Source organism: Triticum aestivum, chromosome 5D (assembly GCF_018294505.1).
Source record: "Triticum aestivum cultivar Chinese Spring chromosome 5D, IWGSC CS RefSeq v2.1, whole genome shotgun sequence".
NCBI classification, from domain to species: Eukaryota; Viridiplantae; Streptophyta; class Magnoliopsida; order Poales; family Poaceae; genus Triticum; species Triticum aestivum.
In genome coordinates, this window is record NC_057808.1 from 273,012,452 (window position 1) to 273,029,459 (window position 17,008).

Consider the following 17,008-nt stretch of genomic DNA (forward strand, 5'->3'; position numbering starts at 1 on the left):
TCCAATTTCTGCGAACTAACACTCTTCTCAAACCGGAAAGGGCGGTTATCGCTTCAACTTTTTCTTTTCTTTTCTTTGCAAGAATGATGTCTGTATCGCCAAGCATGAGCCAGAAATGGCCTCATCGATGAAACGCTATCTCTAGGGGCGGGTTGTCAGGAGATGACTTGAACCTCTGAATTCTTATAGGCAGCCCAAATGTGTGCAAGAGGGATATTTAGCCTCCCGTACAGTAGTCGCCGAGAAAAGTGACGAAAATTCTAAGTTGGCCTCCATTGGAGAAAAAAAATGAAATTAATGGGAATAGAGGAAAAATGAAGAAGATTGTCATCAAGCAAATGGGGTTTGTCCCCAAGGTTGTGAAGTTGAGATCTACCACCCTGTCTCTTTCAAGCTTTGGTTCCATCATCTTTGGTGAGGTTGTTTTAATCCTTGGCTCTTGCTACCCTAAATCTTACTGTCTTCATCTAAGGTAGTGATATCTTAATGCATGAGAGCTTCTAAAACTACTTAGGGAGGAAAGGATTCTATCACATGTTTGATAATAATGAAAGAAGATTTGAGTCGCTTCATCTAGTGGGTTTTACTCTAATTTGGGGACTTTTCCACGTTAATATTTGGTGTCTATGTGTGTTGATATTGATGCTATATTTTTCTAGAAGAATGTGTGAAAGCACCTATTACTTGTCCTAGCTATGTGCTGGGACCTATTACTTGTCCTAGCTATGTGCTGGAAGCACTCAGGGCTTTCCCCAAGTTCAACCACTGAGGTTGAATTAATTCACTCCATATATGTTGAATGTTGATGCATGTGTTTCTTTCCACAGCGAGCAATGATCCCTGAATATGTGCATGAAGTAGTGTTGAAATTACACTTCGATTCCATCATAGTTTTCATATTATCTAAGTGTATGTGCACTTATTCCCAACACTATGGTCATAGGTTGTCTAGAGTCCACCTTTGGGCTCCCAATTTCTAGGAGGGCCTTTAGGTTGCTAGCAGGTAATGCATAAAAAAGGGAATCTTTGTCGAGTTTATCTGGACAGTCCACCATCATTTTTTGTTAAGTATAGCTTTCAGAGGTTTCTCATCTCAAACTTCATAAAACACTCTTAGACTTCGCACTTTGACGGCAAAAGAGGCGAAAAAAGCAATCCATAGAAGGATTTGGCGCCACTCCCTAAATTCAGTGGTTAATAAAATTTGTAAATCGGTGGTTCCTGTTTGGAGAAGAATCAACAGAATAGCGTCAACCAGCACCACAACTTCCTACAACTGGGAGAGAGCCACAGGGCACCCCCACCCACTCCTCTATTTGATCCTGTTTTTTTAGGAATTCCATGGATGTGATAACAGAGAAATTGTAGCTGATGTCAACCTCTGACCCCCCCACCCAAATGACCATAGCCCGCTTGTTCTCTCCTCTGATCTCGTTCGGTTCTCCCCCTAACCCTAGCTTTATTTGGCATGTACTTAGATAAATATTAGCACCATACATTTTATTGCACTTTTAGCACTATTTTGTTTGAAATATATTAACTTGCTCCCTGAATGGATGTAAATACATTTTATTGCACTTTTAGCACCATACATGATTATGAAATTTGGCAAATGGATGTAAAGACTGCATTCCTGAATGGATTTCTGGAAGAAGAGTTGTATATGATGCAACCTGAAGGTTTTATCGATCCAAAGGGTGCTAACAGAGTGTGCAAGCTCCAGCGATCCATTTATGGACTGGTGCAAGCCTCTCGGAGTTGGAATAAACGTTTTGATAGTGTGATCAAAGCATATGGTTTTATACAGACTTTTGGAGAAACCTGTATTTACAAGAAAGTGAGTGGGAGCTCTGTAGCATTTCTAATATTATATGTGGATGACATATGGTTGATTGAAAATGATATAGAATTTCTCGATAGCATAAAAGGATACTTGGATAAGAGTTTTTCAATGAAAGACCTCGGTGAAGTTGCTTACATATTGGGCATCAAGATCTATAGAGATAGACCAAGACGCTTAATTGGACTTTCACAAAGCACATACCTTGACAAAGTTTTGAAGAAGTTCAAAATGGATCAGGCAAAGAAAGGGTTCTTGCCTGTGTTACAAGGTGTGAAGTTGAGTAAGACTCAATGCCCTACCACTGCAGAAGATAGAGAGAAAATGAAAGATGTTCCCTATGCTTCAGCCATAGGCTCTATCATGTATGCAATGTTGTGTACCAGACCTGATGTGTGCCTTGCTATTAGTTTAGCAGGGAGGTACCAAAGTAATCCAGGAGTGGATCACTGGACAGCGGTCAAGAACATCCTGAAATACCTGAAAAGAACTAAGGATATGTTTCTCGTTTATGGAGGTGACAAAGAGCTCATCGTAAATGGTTAACGTTGATGCAAACTTTGACACTGATCCAGACGATTCTAAATCGCAAACCGGATACGTATTTATATTGAACGGTGGAGCTGTCAGTTGGAGCAGTTCTAAACAAAGCGTCGTGGCGGGATCTACGTGTAAAGCGGAGTACATTGCTGCTTCGGAAGCAGCGAATGAAGGAGTCTGGATGAAGGAGTTCATATCCGATCTAGGTGTCATACCTAGTGCATCGGGTCTAATGAAAATCTTTTGTGACAATACTGGTGCAATTGCCTTGGCAAAGAAATCCAGATTTCACAAAAGAACCAAGCACATCAAGAGACGCTTCAACTCCATCCGGGATCAAGTCCAGGTGGGAGACATAGAGATTTGCAAGATACATACGGACCTGAATGTTGCTGACCCGTTGACTAAGCCTCTTCCACGAGCAAAACATGATCAGCACCAAGGCTCCATGGGTGTTAGAATCATTACTGTGTAATCTAAATTATTGACTCTAGTGCAAGTGGGAGACTGAAGGAAATATTCCCTAGAGGCAATAATAAAGTTATTATTTATTTCCTTATATCATGATAAATGTTTATTATTCATGCTAGAATTGTATTAACAGGAAACATGATACATGTGTGAATACATAGACAAACAGAGTGTCACTAGTATGCCTCTACTTGACTAGCTTGTTGATCAAAGATGGCTATGTTTCCTAGCCATAGACATAAGTTGTCATTTGATTAACGGGATCACATTATTAGGAGAATGATGTGATTGACTTGACCCATTCCGTTAGCTTAGCACTTGATCGTTTAGTATGTTGCTATTGCTTTCTTCATGACTTATACATGTTCCTATGACTATGAGATTATGCAACTCCCGTTTACCGGAGGAACACTTTGTGTGCTACCAAACGTCACAACGTAACTGGGTGATTATAAAGGTGCTCTACAGGTGTCTCCGAAGGTACTTGTTGAGTTGGCTTATTTCGAGATTAGGATTTGTCACTCCGATTGTCGGAGAGGTATCTCTGGGCCCACTCGGTGATACACATCACTATAAGCCTTCCAAGCATTGTGACTAATGAGTTAGTTGCGGGATGATGTATTACGGAACGAGTAAAGAGACTTGCTGGTAATGAGATTGAACTAGGTATTGAGATACCGACGATCGAACCTTGGGCAAGTAACATACCGATGACAAAGGGAACAACGTATGTTGTTATGCGGTTTGACCGATAAAGATCTTCGTAGAATATGTGGGAGCCAATATGAGCATCCAGGTTCCGCTATTGGTTATTGACCAGAGACGTGTCTCGGTCATGTCTACATAGTTCTCGAACCCGTAGGGTCCGCACGCTTAAAGTTCGGTGACGATCGGTATTATGAGTTTTTGTGTTTTGATGTACCGAAGGTAGTTCGGAGTCCCGGATATGATCACGGACATGACGAGGAGTCTCGAAATGGTCGAGACGTAAAGATCGATATATTGGATGACTATATTCAGACACCGGAAGTGTTCCGGGTGATTTCGGAGAAAACCGGAGTGCCGGAGGGGTTACCGGAACCCCCCAGGGAAGTATTGGGCCTTAGTGGGCCTGAGGGGAGAGAGAGGGCAGCAGCCCAGGAGGTGGCGCGCCCCCTCCCATGAGGAGTCCGAATTGGATTAGGGGAGGGGGCGCGGCCCCTCTTTCCCTCTCCCTCTCCCTCTCTTTCCTTCCCCCTTCCCTCTTCCTAGTTGGACTAGGAAAGGGGAGTCCTACTCCTACTAGGAGGAGGACTCCCACCTCCTTGGCACGCCCCAAGGGCCGGCCGGCCTCCCCCCTTGCTCATTTATATACGGGGGCAGGGGGGCACCTCTAGACACACAAGTTGATCTGCTGATCTCTCCCAGCCATGTGCGGTGCCCCCCTCCACCATATTCCAGCTCGGTCATATCGTAGCAGTGCTTAGACGAAGCCCTGCGTCGGTAGCAACATCATCATCGTCATCACGCCGTCGTGCTGACGGAACTCTTCCGTGAAGCTCTGCTAGATCGGAGTTCACGGGACGTCATCGAGCTGAACGTGTGCTGAACTCGGAGGTGCCGTACGTTCGGTACTTGGATCGGTCAGATCGTGAAGACGTACGACTACATCAACCGCGTTTTGTGCTAACGCTTCCGCTTTCGGTCTACGAGGGTACGTGGACACACTCTCCCCTCTCGTTGTTATGCATCACCATGATCCTGTGTGTGCGTAGGAATTTTTTTGAAATTACTACGTTCCCCAACATGTTCCTCACGAACAAAGATGCACACATATTAAGCCCCAATTTAGTTAGGCATTGGATATGATGTGAAATTAGAGATGTTAAGCATAACCAATAGGTTAGTTATTTAGGGATAAAGTCCTAACTTCATTTCCCCCTAAAACTAAAGCTTTATGGCCCTCCGTTACATCAAGTGATACAACTGCAAGAATTCACCTCCCGCCTTTGCATTCGAACAAGCATCTTAAATGAAAAAAATGCATTGTGCCACCTTTTATTCTTATAGTTCCAACATTATCGTCAAAACGTTATGTGTCGTCTAAAAGTGTTGAACACAAATGTCTTTCTAGTGTGCTTATGGTTTTACGTCTACAAGTTATTTCGAAGCACCTCTCATGCACAATCAGCATGCTACGCGTGGGCATGAAGAGAAAAGTGAGTCAACACTACTAATTACGGGACTATTTTTTTTGGCAAGCTCAAACCCCTCCGTAGGAGAGCCTCCATGCATTCATTACCATAATTATGGGACTAGTTTTTGATTACTAAAACAAAACCATAGCCAGCTTTTCAACCAATGGATATAGGCAGAGACGAGTGTGGATTTTGTGTGCTTCGTAAAGAAAGGGTCTAAATTCTTGTCCTCGGGCATCTTTGCTTAGCACACTATTATCGAAACACAATTGTGTTTTTTTTTTCAGGGAATGTGCTTTGTGTGTATATAGAAAAGTTGTTGTGTTTGTAAGTGTTTTGCTCATTTGTTTTTGTTGAAGCTACACCTTTTTGGTGCAACTGAAATTACTTTTGTGCTATTACCTTTTTTAACATCATGCTATTACAATTATTTTGTGTAATTGCAATTTTTGCGGGATTGCAATTTTTGTGTGTAATTTCCGTGAATCTCTTGGGTTTTGGAACTAATACATGAACAAACAAATGTATTTTGTGCAAGTTTAGGGTTAGAAGAAAATCAAAAATAACAATTTGTTGGTTCGCATTTTCTTGGAACGCAAGTAACCATTTAAATTTATTATAATTGTTTTGTTTTGGTTAGCCTTAATACATGAAAGTGTTCAATTGGGACAAAAAATAAGCAAAGGAAGGATCGACCGTGTTTCATTTATTTTCGGTAACTCGCTTCTTTTTCTTATTTTCTGGAATTCATTCCTACACATCAATTTTATTCTGAAGGTTCAAAACAATATTTATTTTGAAGGTTCGGTTGTTTATTTATTTTGAAGGTATACACATCAAAATTTAGGAACGGCATTCATAGTGAAAAACGGAAAATAATAAGGAAAACGTTTAAAATAAACCGGTTGATTTCCTCCTCGCGTAAACCTCCTCTCCCACGCGACACGTGTCATGTTGGGTCCACCCATCCCCTTTTCATCCCAACCTTATCTGCTCGTCTTTCTTCATGCCGCTTTCCCCCTTTCCTCATCTCCCTCGTCTAGGAGGAGAGGGCTTGCTCCCGGACCACCACACATCCCTTGCCGTGGGCAACAGCCACCGCTGCTGGAGGCCAAGTATAGCAACAACCATCGCTATTTGCAAGCCAAAGCAGCAGCCACCCACATTGGGATCCCCTCTCATTTTCCCCATGCATGATGCGTCGCGGCATCCTCCATGGCCGCCGCGTGCTTCGTCCCAGCACCCTGTCGCCGTCGCACTGCGATGGAGCACCACCGCGGTGCTGCAGTGAAGCTTCGCCGGCGGCCATCTGGTGCTGCAATGGAGCTTCGAACGGGGCAGCCGGTGCTGCGGCGGAGCTACAATGGAGCGTCGTCGTGGCTGCAATGGAGCACCACCGTGGCTGCTATGAAGCTTCGCTAGAGACGTAGCCGGTGCAGCATTGATGCTTTTTTGTGCTTGGTGTTGCTATGGCCATGGCTGCAATGGAGCAGCACGCCGGTGCTCCGGATGCCACCCATCACCAGATCGTACGGCAATCATCCGCCTGATTTGTAGCCGCCGCCAAATAATAATCAAAAAGCAAGCAAACCCATCGACACCCCCCCCCCCATCTCTCTCCCTCTCCGTCTTCTTTCGCGTTGCGCGCTCTCACTGTCACTGACAGGTCGACCCCACACTCTCCCCTATATAAGGCCCCGCTTTCCCTTTTTCCACCCCGCATTGACCTCGTCAACACATTCTCCCCCCTGATCACCGGCCACCGGCCACCGCCACGCCATGGCTCCAAGACCTCCACCCTTCTACCTCCTCGCCGTCGTCTTCTTCCTCCTCCCCGTCCAGCCACCTCCCACCGCCGACGCGGCAACCACCGTCGCCTTCTCCTTCCCGTCCTTCTCCCTCCGAAACCTCACCCTCCTCGGCGGGGCCTCGCTCCGCTCCGCCTCCGTGTCCCTCCCGCCGCCCTCCTCCCACGCCCTCTTCCCGCTCCCTCTCCCGTTCCCCCCCAACGCCTCCTTCTCCACCTCCTTTCTCTTCGCCTCCCCGGCCTCCGCGCGCCCCGCCTCCCGCCTCTCCTTCGTGCTCCTCCCCGACCCGGTCGCCGCCGCCGAGGGCACGGGCGGGAACAGGTCTCTCCCGCTCGAGGTGGCGTTCGACGCGTCGAAGAATCGCGTGCACACGTCCTCCGCTGGCAAGCACATCGGCGGGAACTCCACCGGGGCGGTGGACCTGCGGAACGGCAACGAGGTCGGTTCGTGGGTCATCTACGACGCGCTCCGGACTCGCCTGGAGGTGTTCCTTAGCCACGCGAGTCTGCGGCCGCCGACGCCCGCGCTGGTGGTACCCAACACCACGGCCCTTGCGGCCCGCTTCGCGGAGTTCATGTTCGTCGGCTTCCAGGTCTCGTGCTCGTCCGACAACGGGAGCACCGATGGCGGCTTCGTCATCCACAGCTGGAGCTTCCAGACGAACGGGCTGCGCGCCGTCGGCCTCGCGTCCAGACCCTCGCACAGCGTGTCCGACAGCGTCCGCAGGGCCCCCGCGTCGGGGGATGTCGCTGTCGCCAGCCGTAAGGACGGGCACCGCAGAAGGCTTGCAATGGGGCTCGGCATTCCTTTGCCCATCGTGTTTCTCGGTGCAGTCATGGTGTTTGTGATATTGTCTATGAAGAAGTGGAGGTCTCGTCCTGCAGGGTTTAACGGCGGCGTCAGAGCAAAAGCAGCGGGCCATCCAAGGCAGTTCATGTACCAAGATCTCTTCTCGGCGACCAAGGGATTTGATCCTTCTCTAGTGGTTGGCAGTGGTGGTTTCGGTACTGTATACAAGGCGGTGTGCCCGCGCTCTGGGGTCACATATGCGGTCAAGCGCTCCAAGCAATCCACGGAGAGCCACAACGAGTTCACCGCCGAGCTTACCATAATCGCTGACCTGAAGCACCCTAATCTGGTTCAGCTGCGAGGGTGGTGCGCGGAGAAGGACGAGCTGCTGCTTGTGTACGAGTTCATGTCAAATGGCAGCCTGGACATGGCTCTCCACTCTTGCTCAGGTGTCCACCGTTATCCCACTCTCAACTGGGCTCGCCGGTACAATGTGGCAGTCGGCATTGCCTCTGCGGTTGCATACCTACATGAAGAACATGACAAGCAGGTGATCCACAGGGATATCAAGTGCAGTAACATACTTCTGGATTCGCATTTCAATCCCAAGTTGGGGGATTTTGGGCTTGCAAGGTTGAAGGATCCTAGTACTAGCCCTCGGTCAACCTTAGCAGCAGGGACTGTTGGTTACCTTGCCCCTGAGTACCTCCAGATGGGAAGAGCCACAGAAAAGAGCGATGTCTACAGCTATGGGGTTGTACTGCTGGAGATCTGCACACGAAGGCGGCCAATAGACCGAGAAGCTCCTGGCAGCATGAACATGCTGAATGTTGTTGATTGGGTTTGGAATTTGCACTCTAAGGGCAGGCTTTTAGATGCTGTTGATATGAGCCTGAATGGGGAGTATGACACAGAGCAAATGACGAGGCTGCTTCTTCTAGGTTTGAGCTGTGTGAATCCCTTTTCAGAAGAGAGACCTGTCATGAGGAATGTTCTAGGCATACTGGAGGGCAAGAGTGAGCCACTGCCTGTTCCGAAAAAGAAGCCGCTGCTTGTTTTCGTTTCAAATGCACCTATGGATCTTGAGGGGATAGTTTCTGAGTGCAATCAGAGTACAGTTTCAAGTGATCTCTTTGAGCTGAAAATCGATATAAACTAGGTAAGAAGTTTTTTGCAGGTATATAATGGCTTTCACATGTGATCCATATACTTTTACTTTGTGCATTCTGTTTAATCTATGAAATTGCTGCTCAATTATGTTCTAGTCCAAATTATGCGAACAACTAGTCCATGTAGTCTATTGAATTTGAATGACGCTAGCATTAGCTCAGCACTTCAGCATGTTTAGCTTGTCAGTTAGTATTGTGGATGATTTCTGAGACTAAGTGTCCCTGAGGCTGAAGCAAACAGATCCAGCTTCTCATATATGTGTTGGCACCAGAACTGCTACCTGCTGATAGAAATCAATTGTAATTTGCACCAACACCGCCTCACTGCAGCAGAGCGGTAGCTGAAGCACACGCTAGTGCTTTGATCTTTGCCTTGCTTGCAGCATTATCTAATGAAAAGAGTGTGCCAAATTGAGCCACTGCTTCTGTGATTACAACATGCAGGAGACCAGGATTGTACAAGATAAACAAACTGCTCTATACTGTGATTTTCCATGCTTGTATTATCAGATTTTCCATTCTTGATTCGTGAACTTCTGATGTGCAGGTAAAGCTGCCGCGAAGACTAATCATGTTGGCGAACTCTGAAGTTTTGGTGATAGTTTGTGAAGTTTGTAGATGTTGACACTACCCCACTGCAGAAGGAAATATGGTTACGGCTCGGTGAGTTCATGTCGAGTTCTTTCAGGGAGAACTCATGAATTCCAGAGGCCGTGCTGAACTTGTGTGGAAAATACACTGATTACTTGGCATGTTTGTAGCACCATCCAGGATATTTCCCTCTACATGTTTGTAAGACAGGCCGTCGAACATGTGTTTCTCCCTCATCTCTTGACAACGTTGTAAATTTGCAGCTCTGTACAAAGGGGGCAAATACTACAGATTTCCTCCCAAACTTGCTACTCCCTCCGTCCGGAAATACTTGTCCTCGAAATGGTTGTATCTAAACTTATTTTAGTTATAGATACATCCATTTTATCCATTTCTAGGACAAGTATTTCCGGACGGAGGGAGTACGTCTTATGGGTTAAAAAGATGCTTATACCACGTACTTGCTGGCTTGCTGTGAATTGCTCCTTTTTATCCTTATCCTGATATTGTCAGGGTTCCACTTGAGTGCATGACCTGTATACCTGTTAAACATGTCGCTTTTTCTCTCTCTTTTGCTTGGTCACTAAACTGGAACATGCATTTGATGATTTATTTTTTTCGGAAGAAACATGCATTTGATGATAGGTGAATGAAGTTTTAGTTGACAGTTTGTTGGCATAAAGTTATGACGTTGGTCATGTTCTGTAGGACAGATCTAGATTCTTATGTTTGTCATTGAAATCTATGGGTTTGGCCTGGGTCATCTATCAAATCTAGGGGCGTTGGCTTCTCCACCAAACATGCGTATGCCCTCCTCACCCATGACCATGAGGAGGACCTCGATCATCACTTCATCACCATCTGGAACACCAATGTCCCCATCAAGCTCAGGATCTTGGGATGGCTACTTCTGAAGGAATGGCTCAAAGTGGGGGATGCTAACACGAAGCTATTACAAGCTTTCGCCAATGGCAGGAGGGCAAAAAACTTCATCCCTCATATCAAAATCGGAGAAGAGGTGGTGACAGACCAAGTGCTTATAGAAGAGGCCTTTTCTTCTGCTTACGAAGAACTGCTGGGGTCTGATCAGGCCAGAGACATCTCCTTGGACCTTGATTTCCTTGGAGTTCAGCCGATTGACCTACATGAGCTCGAGGAGATCTTCATGGAAGGAGAAGTGTGGCAGGTTATTAAAGAGCTCCACCCGGATAGAGCTCTGGGCCCTGATGGCTTTAGTGGTGCATTCTATCAACGAGCATGGCCGATAATAAAGCACGATATCATGGCTGCGATCATGAAGCTATATGTGTGCGATGGAAGGGGCTTCCCAAAGCTGAACCGAGCCCTTATTGTCCTCATCCCGAAGAAGAGTGATGCGGAAGAGATCGGAGACTATCGACCGATCAGCTTACCCCATAGTTTCTCTAAGCTATTTTCCCAGATGATGGCCTCAAGAGTGCGAAGGAGAATGAAAGAGCTAATCAATGACAACCAATCAGCTTTCATTAAAGCAAGGAATCTCCATGATAACATTCTCTTGGTGAGACAAGTAGCCAGGAAAATCCACGTCCGAAGAGCTCCAGGAGTGTTTTTGAAACTTGATATCTCGCGGGCATTTAACACCATCTCGTGGCCATTCCTTTTTGAAGTCCTGAGAGCTAAGGCTTTGGCAACAACTTCATGAGATGGATAGCAATTCTGCTCCAATCGGCGTCGACTAGGGTCATCGTTAATAGAAGCCATGCGAGAGGTTTGCGTCAAGGAGATCCCAGTTCCCCACTTCTCTTTGTCATAGCAATAGAAGCTCTCTCGGCTCTGATCTGCAAGGCATCCAGCGAGGGAGTGATGTCCTCTTTCAACGGCATCGAGGCCAACCAGAGGCTTTCCATCTATGCAGATGACGTGGCATTATTCATACGCCCCACAGCCCAGGACCTCTCGTGTGTGAGATCAATGTTGCAAGTGTTCGGTCAAGCTTCTGGCCTTCGAGTTAACTACAGGAAAACCTCTACCATCGTGATCCAAGGGCAGCAAGCAGATGGAGCGAGGGTGCAGCAGTTTCTCAATTGTCAGCTGGGAGAGTTTCCTTGCAAATACCTTGGTCTGCAACTGAGCATCCCTCATCTCTCTCGTGTGGATTGGCAGCCCATGCTTGATCAGGTCAAGAGTTTCATACCGGCGTGGCAGCAAGGGTTGATCCAGAGACCTAGCAGTCTTATGCTAGTCAAGAGTGTGATTTCGGCACGAATGGTACATTACTTGTTGGTCATGGATGCACCCCAATGGGTGTTTGAAGAGATTGACAAATGGATGCATGCCTTTTTTTGGGCCAGGAAGGAAACAGCGCATGGTGGGCAATGTCTGGTAGCATGGCAAACTATTTGTAGACCAACTTGTTTTGGAGGTTTGAGAGTCAAGAACTTAAAGTTGCAAGGTCCGGCCATGCGCATGAGGTCGGAATGGTTGGGGAGGACGGATCCCACTCGTCCTTGGCAAGGTTTACAGCTCATGGGTTGATCAGGAAGCAAGAGCAGTTTTCGATAGTATGGTGCTAATCAAGGTAGGAGTCAGCAGTAGGGTCCTGTTTTGGACCGACAGGTGGTTGCATGGGTTTGCAATTGGCGATATAGCTCCCTTGATTGCTGACTTGGTGGGTGTTAGGATCAAAAGAAAGAGAACCGTGCAACATGCTTTGGTTGAGGGAGCTTGGGTGCATGACATCAGAGATAAGCTCACTTTTTCATGGCGCACATGCAGCTAATTCACATGGAGCAGGCTATTGCAACCGTGGACAGGGATGTATCGGAGGAGGATCAGTTTACATGGCCTTGCGATGCTTCAGGTACTTATACCACGAAGTCCACCTACAGCCGATTGTGTCAGGGCTTGACGTGTTCCCCCATAGCCAAACGCATTTGGCGCAGCTGGGCACCCCTCAAGTGCAAAATTTTCGCTTGGCTGGCATCGCAATACCGGCTTTGGACATCTGATCGGAGGGCACGGCATGGGTTGCAGGACGCTCCCTCTGCGTGTTACACATGCTGTCAGGAGGAGGACAACGTGGATCATCTCTTGGCACAATGTGTTTTTGCGAGGCAAGTGTGGCATGGATGTTTTGAGTATTTTCGAGTCAACATACACATCCCGAGCCAAGGTGACTCCTTCATAGAGTGGTGGGGGAGGACTCGTGGTACATTGCAGGGGTTGGACAAGAGAGGATTCGACTCTTTCGTCATTGCGACCGCATGGCAGCTATGGAAGCAGAGGAATGCGGGAGTGTTCAATCGGGTCGACCAAATTAGGACGCCGGCTAATCTAGTGCATCAATTTTTTAGGAGATTAAGTTGTGGAAACTTGTCGGTGTGGGAGTGGTGGGCTTAATTAGATTCGTGAGAGAGTAGGTTTTTTCTTTCTCCATTGGAGTTGGTGCTGTGTACCTGTGACGATGTACGCATCCATCACAGTCTCTTGTATACGGTACGCCATTGGCATACTCTCGAAAAAAAGGACAGGTTGAACTCCAAGGCCAACCTCTACAACAAAAACATCCTCGACTCGACCGTCTGCCCCCTATGCCAGCACCGGTTGAACTCCAAGGCCAACCTCTACAACAAAAACATCCTCCCACATCTTCCTCACCTGTCCTGCAGCTACCCAAGTTTGGCTCCTACGAGGACTTCAGCTGCCTGCACCATCTTCGACATTTGGGATGTCAGGACCCCCTCTGGTCTTGATGCGAATATTTGGCCGGATGTCGCCGTCACCATTCTTTGGAAGATGTGGGACTAGTCGAACGCCCCCACTATCTGGAATGATCTCCATCCCCCTCCCCCACTGTCAGAAACATTGTAGCAGATTTTACTCTTTGGTGGTGTTAGATTTACTAAGCCTCAGAAGGCTGCCATTGTGTCTTTGCGGCATTACCTTGCCTCACGCTCTAGCGCATCTCTATAACAACTTGCCACGGTGACACCTTGAGTAATGCATTCAGATGGGGATCCTCTCCCCTTGGCGATTTTTCAAAAAAGAAGTACTATGCATTGCATTGCATTGCAGAAAATTATACGCATAAAAGGCGCACAAACGTGCAGGGGGGATACATGCCATGAGATGGTGGCAATATCTCATAGAGTGGATTTTCAGAACCCCTACTCATGCAATCCAAATTTTGAAACAGCGAAAATCATCTTAGTAAGTTTTAACAAATTATGAAAAAAAATCAAGTAGAGGATGGGAAAAAAAATAGGAACTTCTAACCTAAGAAAAAACATATGTATTGTATCTTAAGTTTCGCTTCAACTTAAAAAGAAGAAGAAGAAGTTTTGCTTTTCATTTTTGAACTTAAGTTTGCTTGTTATTTTCCTACACCAACGCTGACCCTACCGTCAACCTGGAGGGTAATGAAACAACACACCACCACCACACCCACTCATATTGGTTCGGATAAACATTTATGCAATATCTTCGTGGGGCGCATGGTTTAACAAAGGTGTGTGAGCGGCACACACATATTGAGTTAGGTATTTGTTTGTCGCCAATTGTACGGAGTGAAATGATTTGTTAACGGCACGATTTGCTTCAAACAAAGATGGGATATTTGTTACTGAAACAAATAAAGAAAGGCAAAGAATTAATTCCGCCTCGAAATATCTCATAAATACTATATCCAATTTGTATCATTAGATTCGTCATGACAAATCGTTTTCACCGCTCCAAACGACCAAGTAAAGAAACCAGCCTAATCATCCGTTACTAATTTATGAGCAAGAAAACCTACGAAATCTTATACAGCTTCAAAGATCAAACGCCCAGGGGTTCTCCCTTCTGATCTCCGCCTCCTCCTCCGGCGTGAAGTCGTTCTCGAGGTTGAACATCTTGCGTATGCCCTCGACCGGCTGGCCCTTGACCATGTCGGCCGCCGTCTGGCAGCTCAGGTCCAGGAGCCCCTTGACGTCCAGGTAGTTGGCGGCGAGGATGAGGTCGAACAGCGTCGCCTGGTCCACGGCGATGAACTTGGCGTCGAAGCTCTTCAGGTCCTCCTTCTCGCCGGCGCTGGCGTTGTTGTCGTCGTCGCCGGCGGCGGCGGCGACGACGTGCTTGTTGCAGTACTCGATGACCTTGCTGAGGGTCTTGGCGGGGACGTTGGGGAGGGGGATCCCGTTGTCGGCGCAGCCGTCCTCGATCATGTGCTTGATGGTCTGCGACATCTTGCCCACCTCCTCCGTGACCTCGAAGCTCTCGCCGTCGGAGCTGATCAGCGTGAACATCTTGTTGCTCTTGTCGCCCATGGCAGCCACCTCGCCGCTGCTGCTTGCGTCCGCCGCCGTCGAAGCCATGGTTCCTGCTCGATCGCCTGGATCTCGTCGACTCTTGATCTTGATCGTAAGCTTGGATCGATTTGGTTCTGGCCACCTGGGTGCTCCCGTATGTAAAGGTCTGACAAGGCAACAAGAGACCGACTCGATGTACTACTCAGGTTTCGAGATGGATCGGATCTCTTGTCGGACGTGACAATGATCGATCTCACGGAATCAGCCAAGAGTACGTACGTGTGCCTTTCAAACATTGAGAGTGGTTTTTCAGCTCGTGAGTGCCCCTGCACCCTCTATAAAGAGTAAATTCAAAAAAATTCAACGGGACCGTCACCAGGGGCATGGTGAGCAACACCGGAGGCACGTCCTGCGGCGCAGTGGCCGCGTCCAGGAGCGTGGTGATCACCACGCGCGCCTCTTCCAGCGGCGCGGTAACCAGCCGAAGCGGCAACCGCCACGCGCGCCTCTTCCAATGGCGCGGTGACCGGCCGAAGCAGAAACCGGCGGCCATCGCCGCGGATCAGACAAGAAGAGGCTCACCGGCGAGTGCTCGCTCCTCCTTTTTGTTTTGTTTTGAGGACAGAGTAGATAAAAACTACTCCCTCTGTCCCAAAATATAAGAACGTTTTTAATACTAGTATAGTAATCAACACTTTGTCACCCATACTCCTGTTCAGCGCCGCCAGTTCATGCGCCAGTTCGTTGTTCTTCCGGTTACCATACTGGACGCTGCATGCAGTGAAACCCTTCATCGCCTCTTTCATATCCATGATTAGGCCATAGCAGGCGGTCCGGGACGGTTGCTGAGAGGACAGCTCAGCTGTGATGTTTCAGTTGTCCATCTCAAGCACCACCTCGCCATTGAAGTATCTACTCATTGTCTGAAGACCGACAAGGGCCGCACGCGCCTCGGCTTCCTCAACACTGCTTCATAACGGGAGCTTTTTGCAGACAGATAAGAAAACCAGGCCTCTGTGGTCCCGGGCTACCACCCCCGCCGCACTCTCCCCAGTAGCTGCACAGAATGCTGCGTCGGAGTTAATTTTGGCAGTTCCACGTATCGGCGCTCTCTACTTGTCCCCTTGGGTGGCGGGAAGCAGCCGGTTCTTTCTCTCTCCCTCACCCAAATCCATGTGTCCTTTCTGCCTGTCGTTGGTCCCATCGGCACTTCTCAGACCTTCCTCGTACTGCTTTAAAAACTGCACTGAACCCCTGATAGATTCTCTCGCATTATTACGCATGCAGTCCTCCCTGAGGTGCGAGCAACGCCACAGGAGTAGTAGCAGTTTGGCGCGCATCTCCTCGCTTTCCGTGTCCAGTGCAACTTGCAGCCAATCATCACCGGTAAATCTTAGTTTGTTCTCAGCAGGTAGCCTCCATACTTCTCTCATTGCTGCCCTCAAGGCCGTGCTTTTAGTGCATGCTATAGCCGCGTGGTGTTCGTCCTCGACACCATTTCCACATAAGCTGCAGGTGGCATCAACTTGCAACGTTCTCTTCCATTTGTTTTTCTTGGTGGCAAGAGTATTAGTTGCAACCCTCCAAGCAAAGATGCGGATCTTCCCGTGGACTTTTGTTTTCCAAATGAGATCCCAGATGCTACGATCATTTAGGTTCCTAGTGGAGCTCGACGGGGTGTGAGACACTTGCTCTAGGTTAGCAGCCGCGAGTCTATAGACGCTCTTAACTGAGAAAATGCCATTCTTCTCATAATGCCAAGCAATACAGTCGCCCACCTCCGAAGAAGGGATATTGAGCTTGCAGATTTCATCAGCATCAAAAGGGTAGAAGATTTGCCTGATGAGAGGCACATTCCATTCCTTCTTATCAGCCATCATAAGTTGGTTGACCCATCTAATCCGGGGTCTCCTAATGAAGACAGCAGTCATAAGGCCCTCTTTTCTTGGGATCCATTGATCTCTCTGGATTTGAATGCTTTTTCCATCCCCCACCCGCCAGATCAGACCCTTTTTCAGAAGTTTCAAACCAAACTCAATGGCTCTCCAGACCGGAGACGCATCATTTGCAAACACTGTGCCCAGCAGGTTCCCATTTGGGTAGTACTTTGACTTGAGAACTCTTGCACATAGGCTATCTGGATTTTGTATGAGCCTCCATCCCTGCTTGGCCAGAAGCGCTTGGTTAAACAAATGCACATCTCTAAATCCAATACCCCCCGCCCTCTTTGGCTTGATCATGCGATCCCACGCCATCCAATGTACCTTCCTATGCCCCTCTTCGTCACCCTACCAGAAGTTCCGAATCATTTTCTCATATTTGTCACAGAAGCCTTTGGAAAGCATAAAGACAC

General features: G+C 47.8%; 1 protein-coding gene and 1 pseudogene across 1 annotated transcript; one reads left to right on the top strand and one right to left on the bottom strand.

The window, feature by feature from the left end:
• The first annotated feature begins 6,052 nt into the window (after positions 1-6,052).
• Positions 6,053-9,720, top strand: LOC123120850 (probable L-type lectin-domain containing receptor kinase S.7). Its single transcript, XM_044540837.1, has 2 exons — positions 6,053-8,784; positions 9,342-9,720. Exon 1 carries the CDS (start codon positions 6,808-6,810, stop codon positions 8,782-8,784), a length of 1,977 nt encoding a protein of 658 aa, XP_044396772.1. The 5' UTR covers positions 6,053-6,807; the 3' UTR covers positions 9,342-9,720.
• A 4,297-nt stretch (positions 9,721-14,017) lies between these two features.
• LOC123124651 (SKP1-like protein 1) lies at positions 14,018-15,208 on the bottom strand (annotated as a pseudogene).
• Positions 15,209-17,008: the final 1,800 nt, after the last annotated feature.

Excerpts from the sequence above, each read along its gene's own strand:
- LOC123120850 (XM_044540837.1), top strand. The coding sequence starts at position 6,808 with ATGGCTCCAAGACCTCCACCCTTCTACCTCCTCGCCGTCGTCTTCTTC.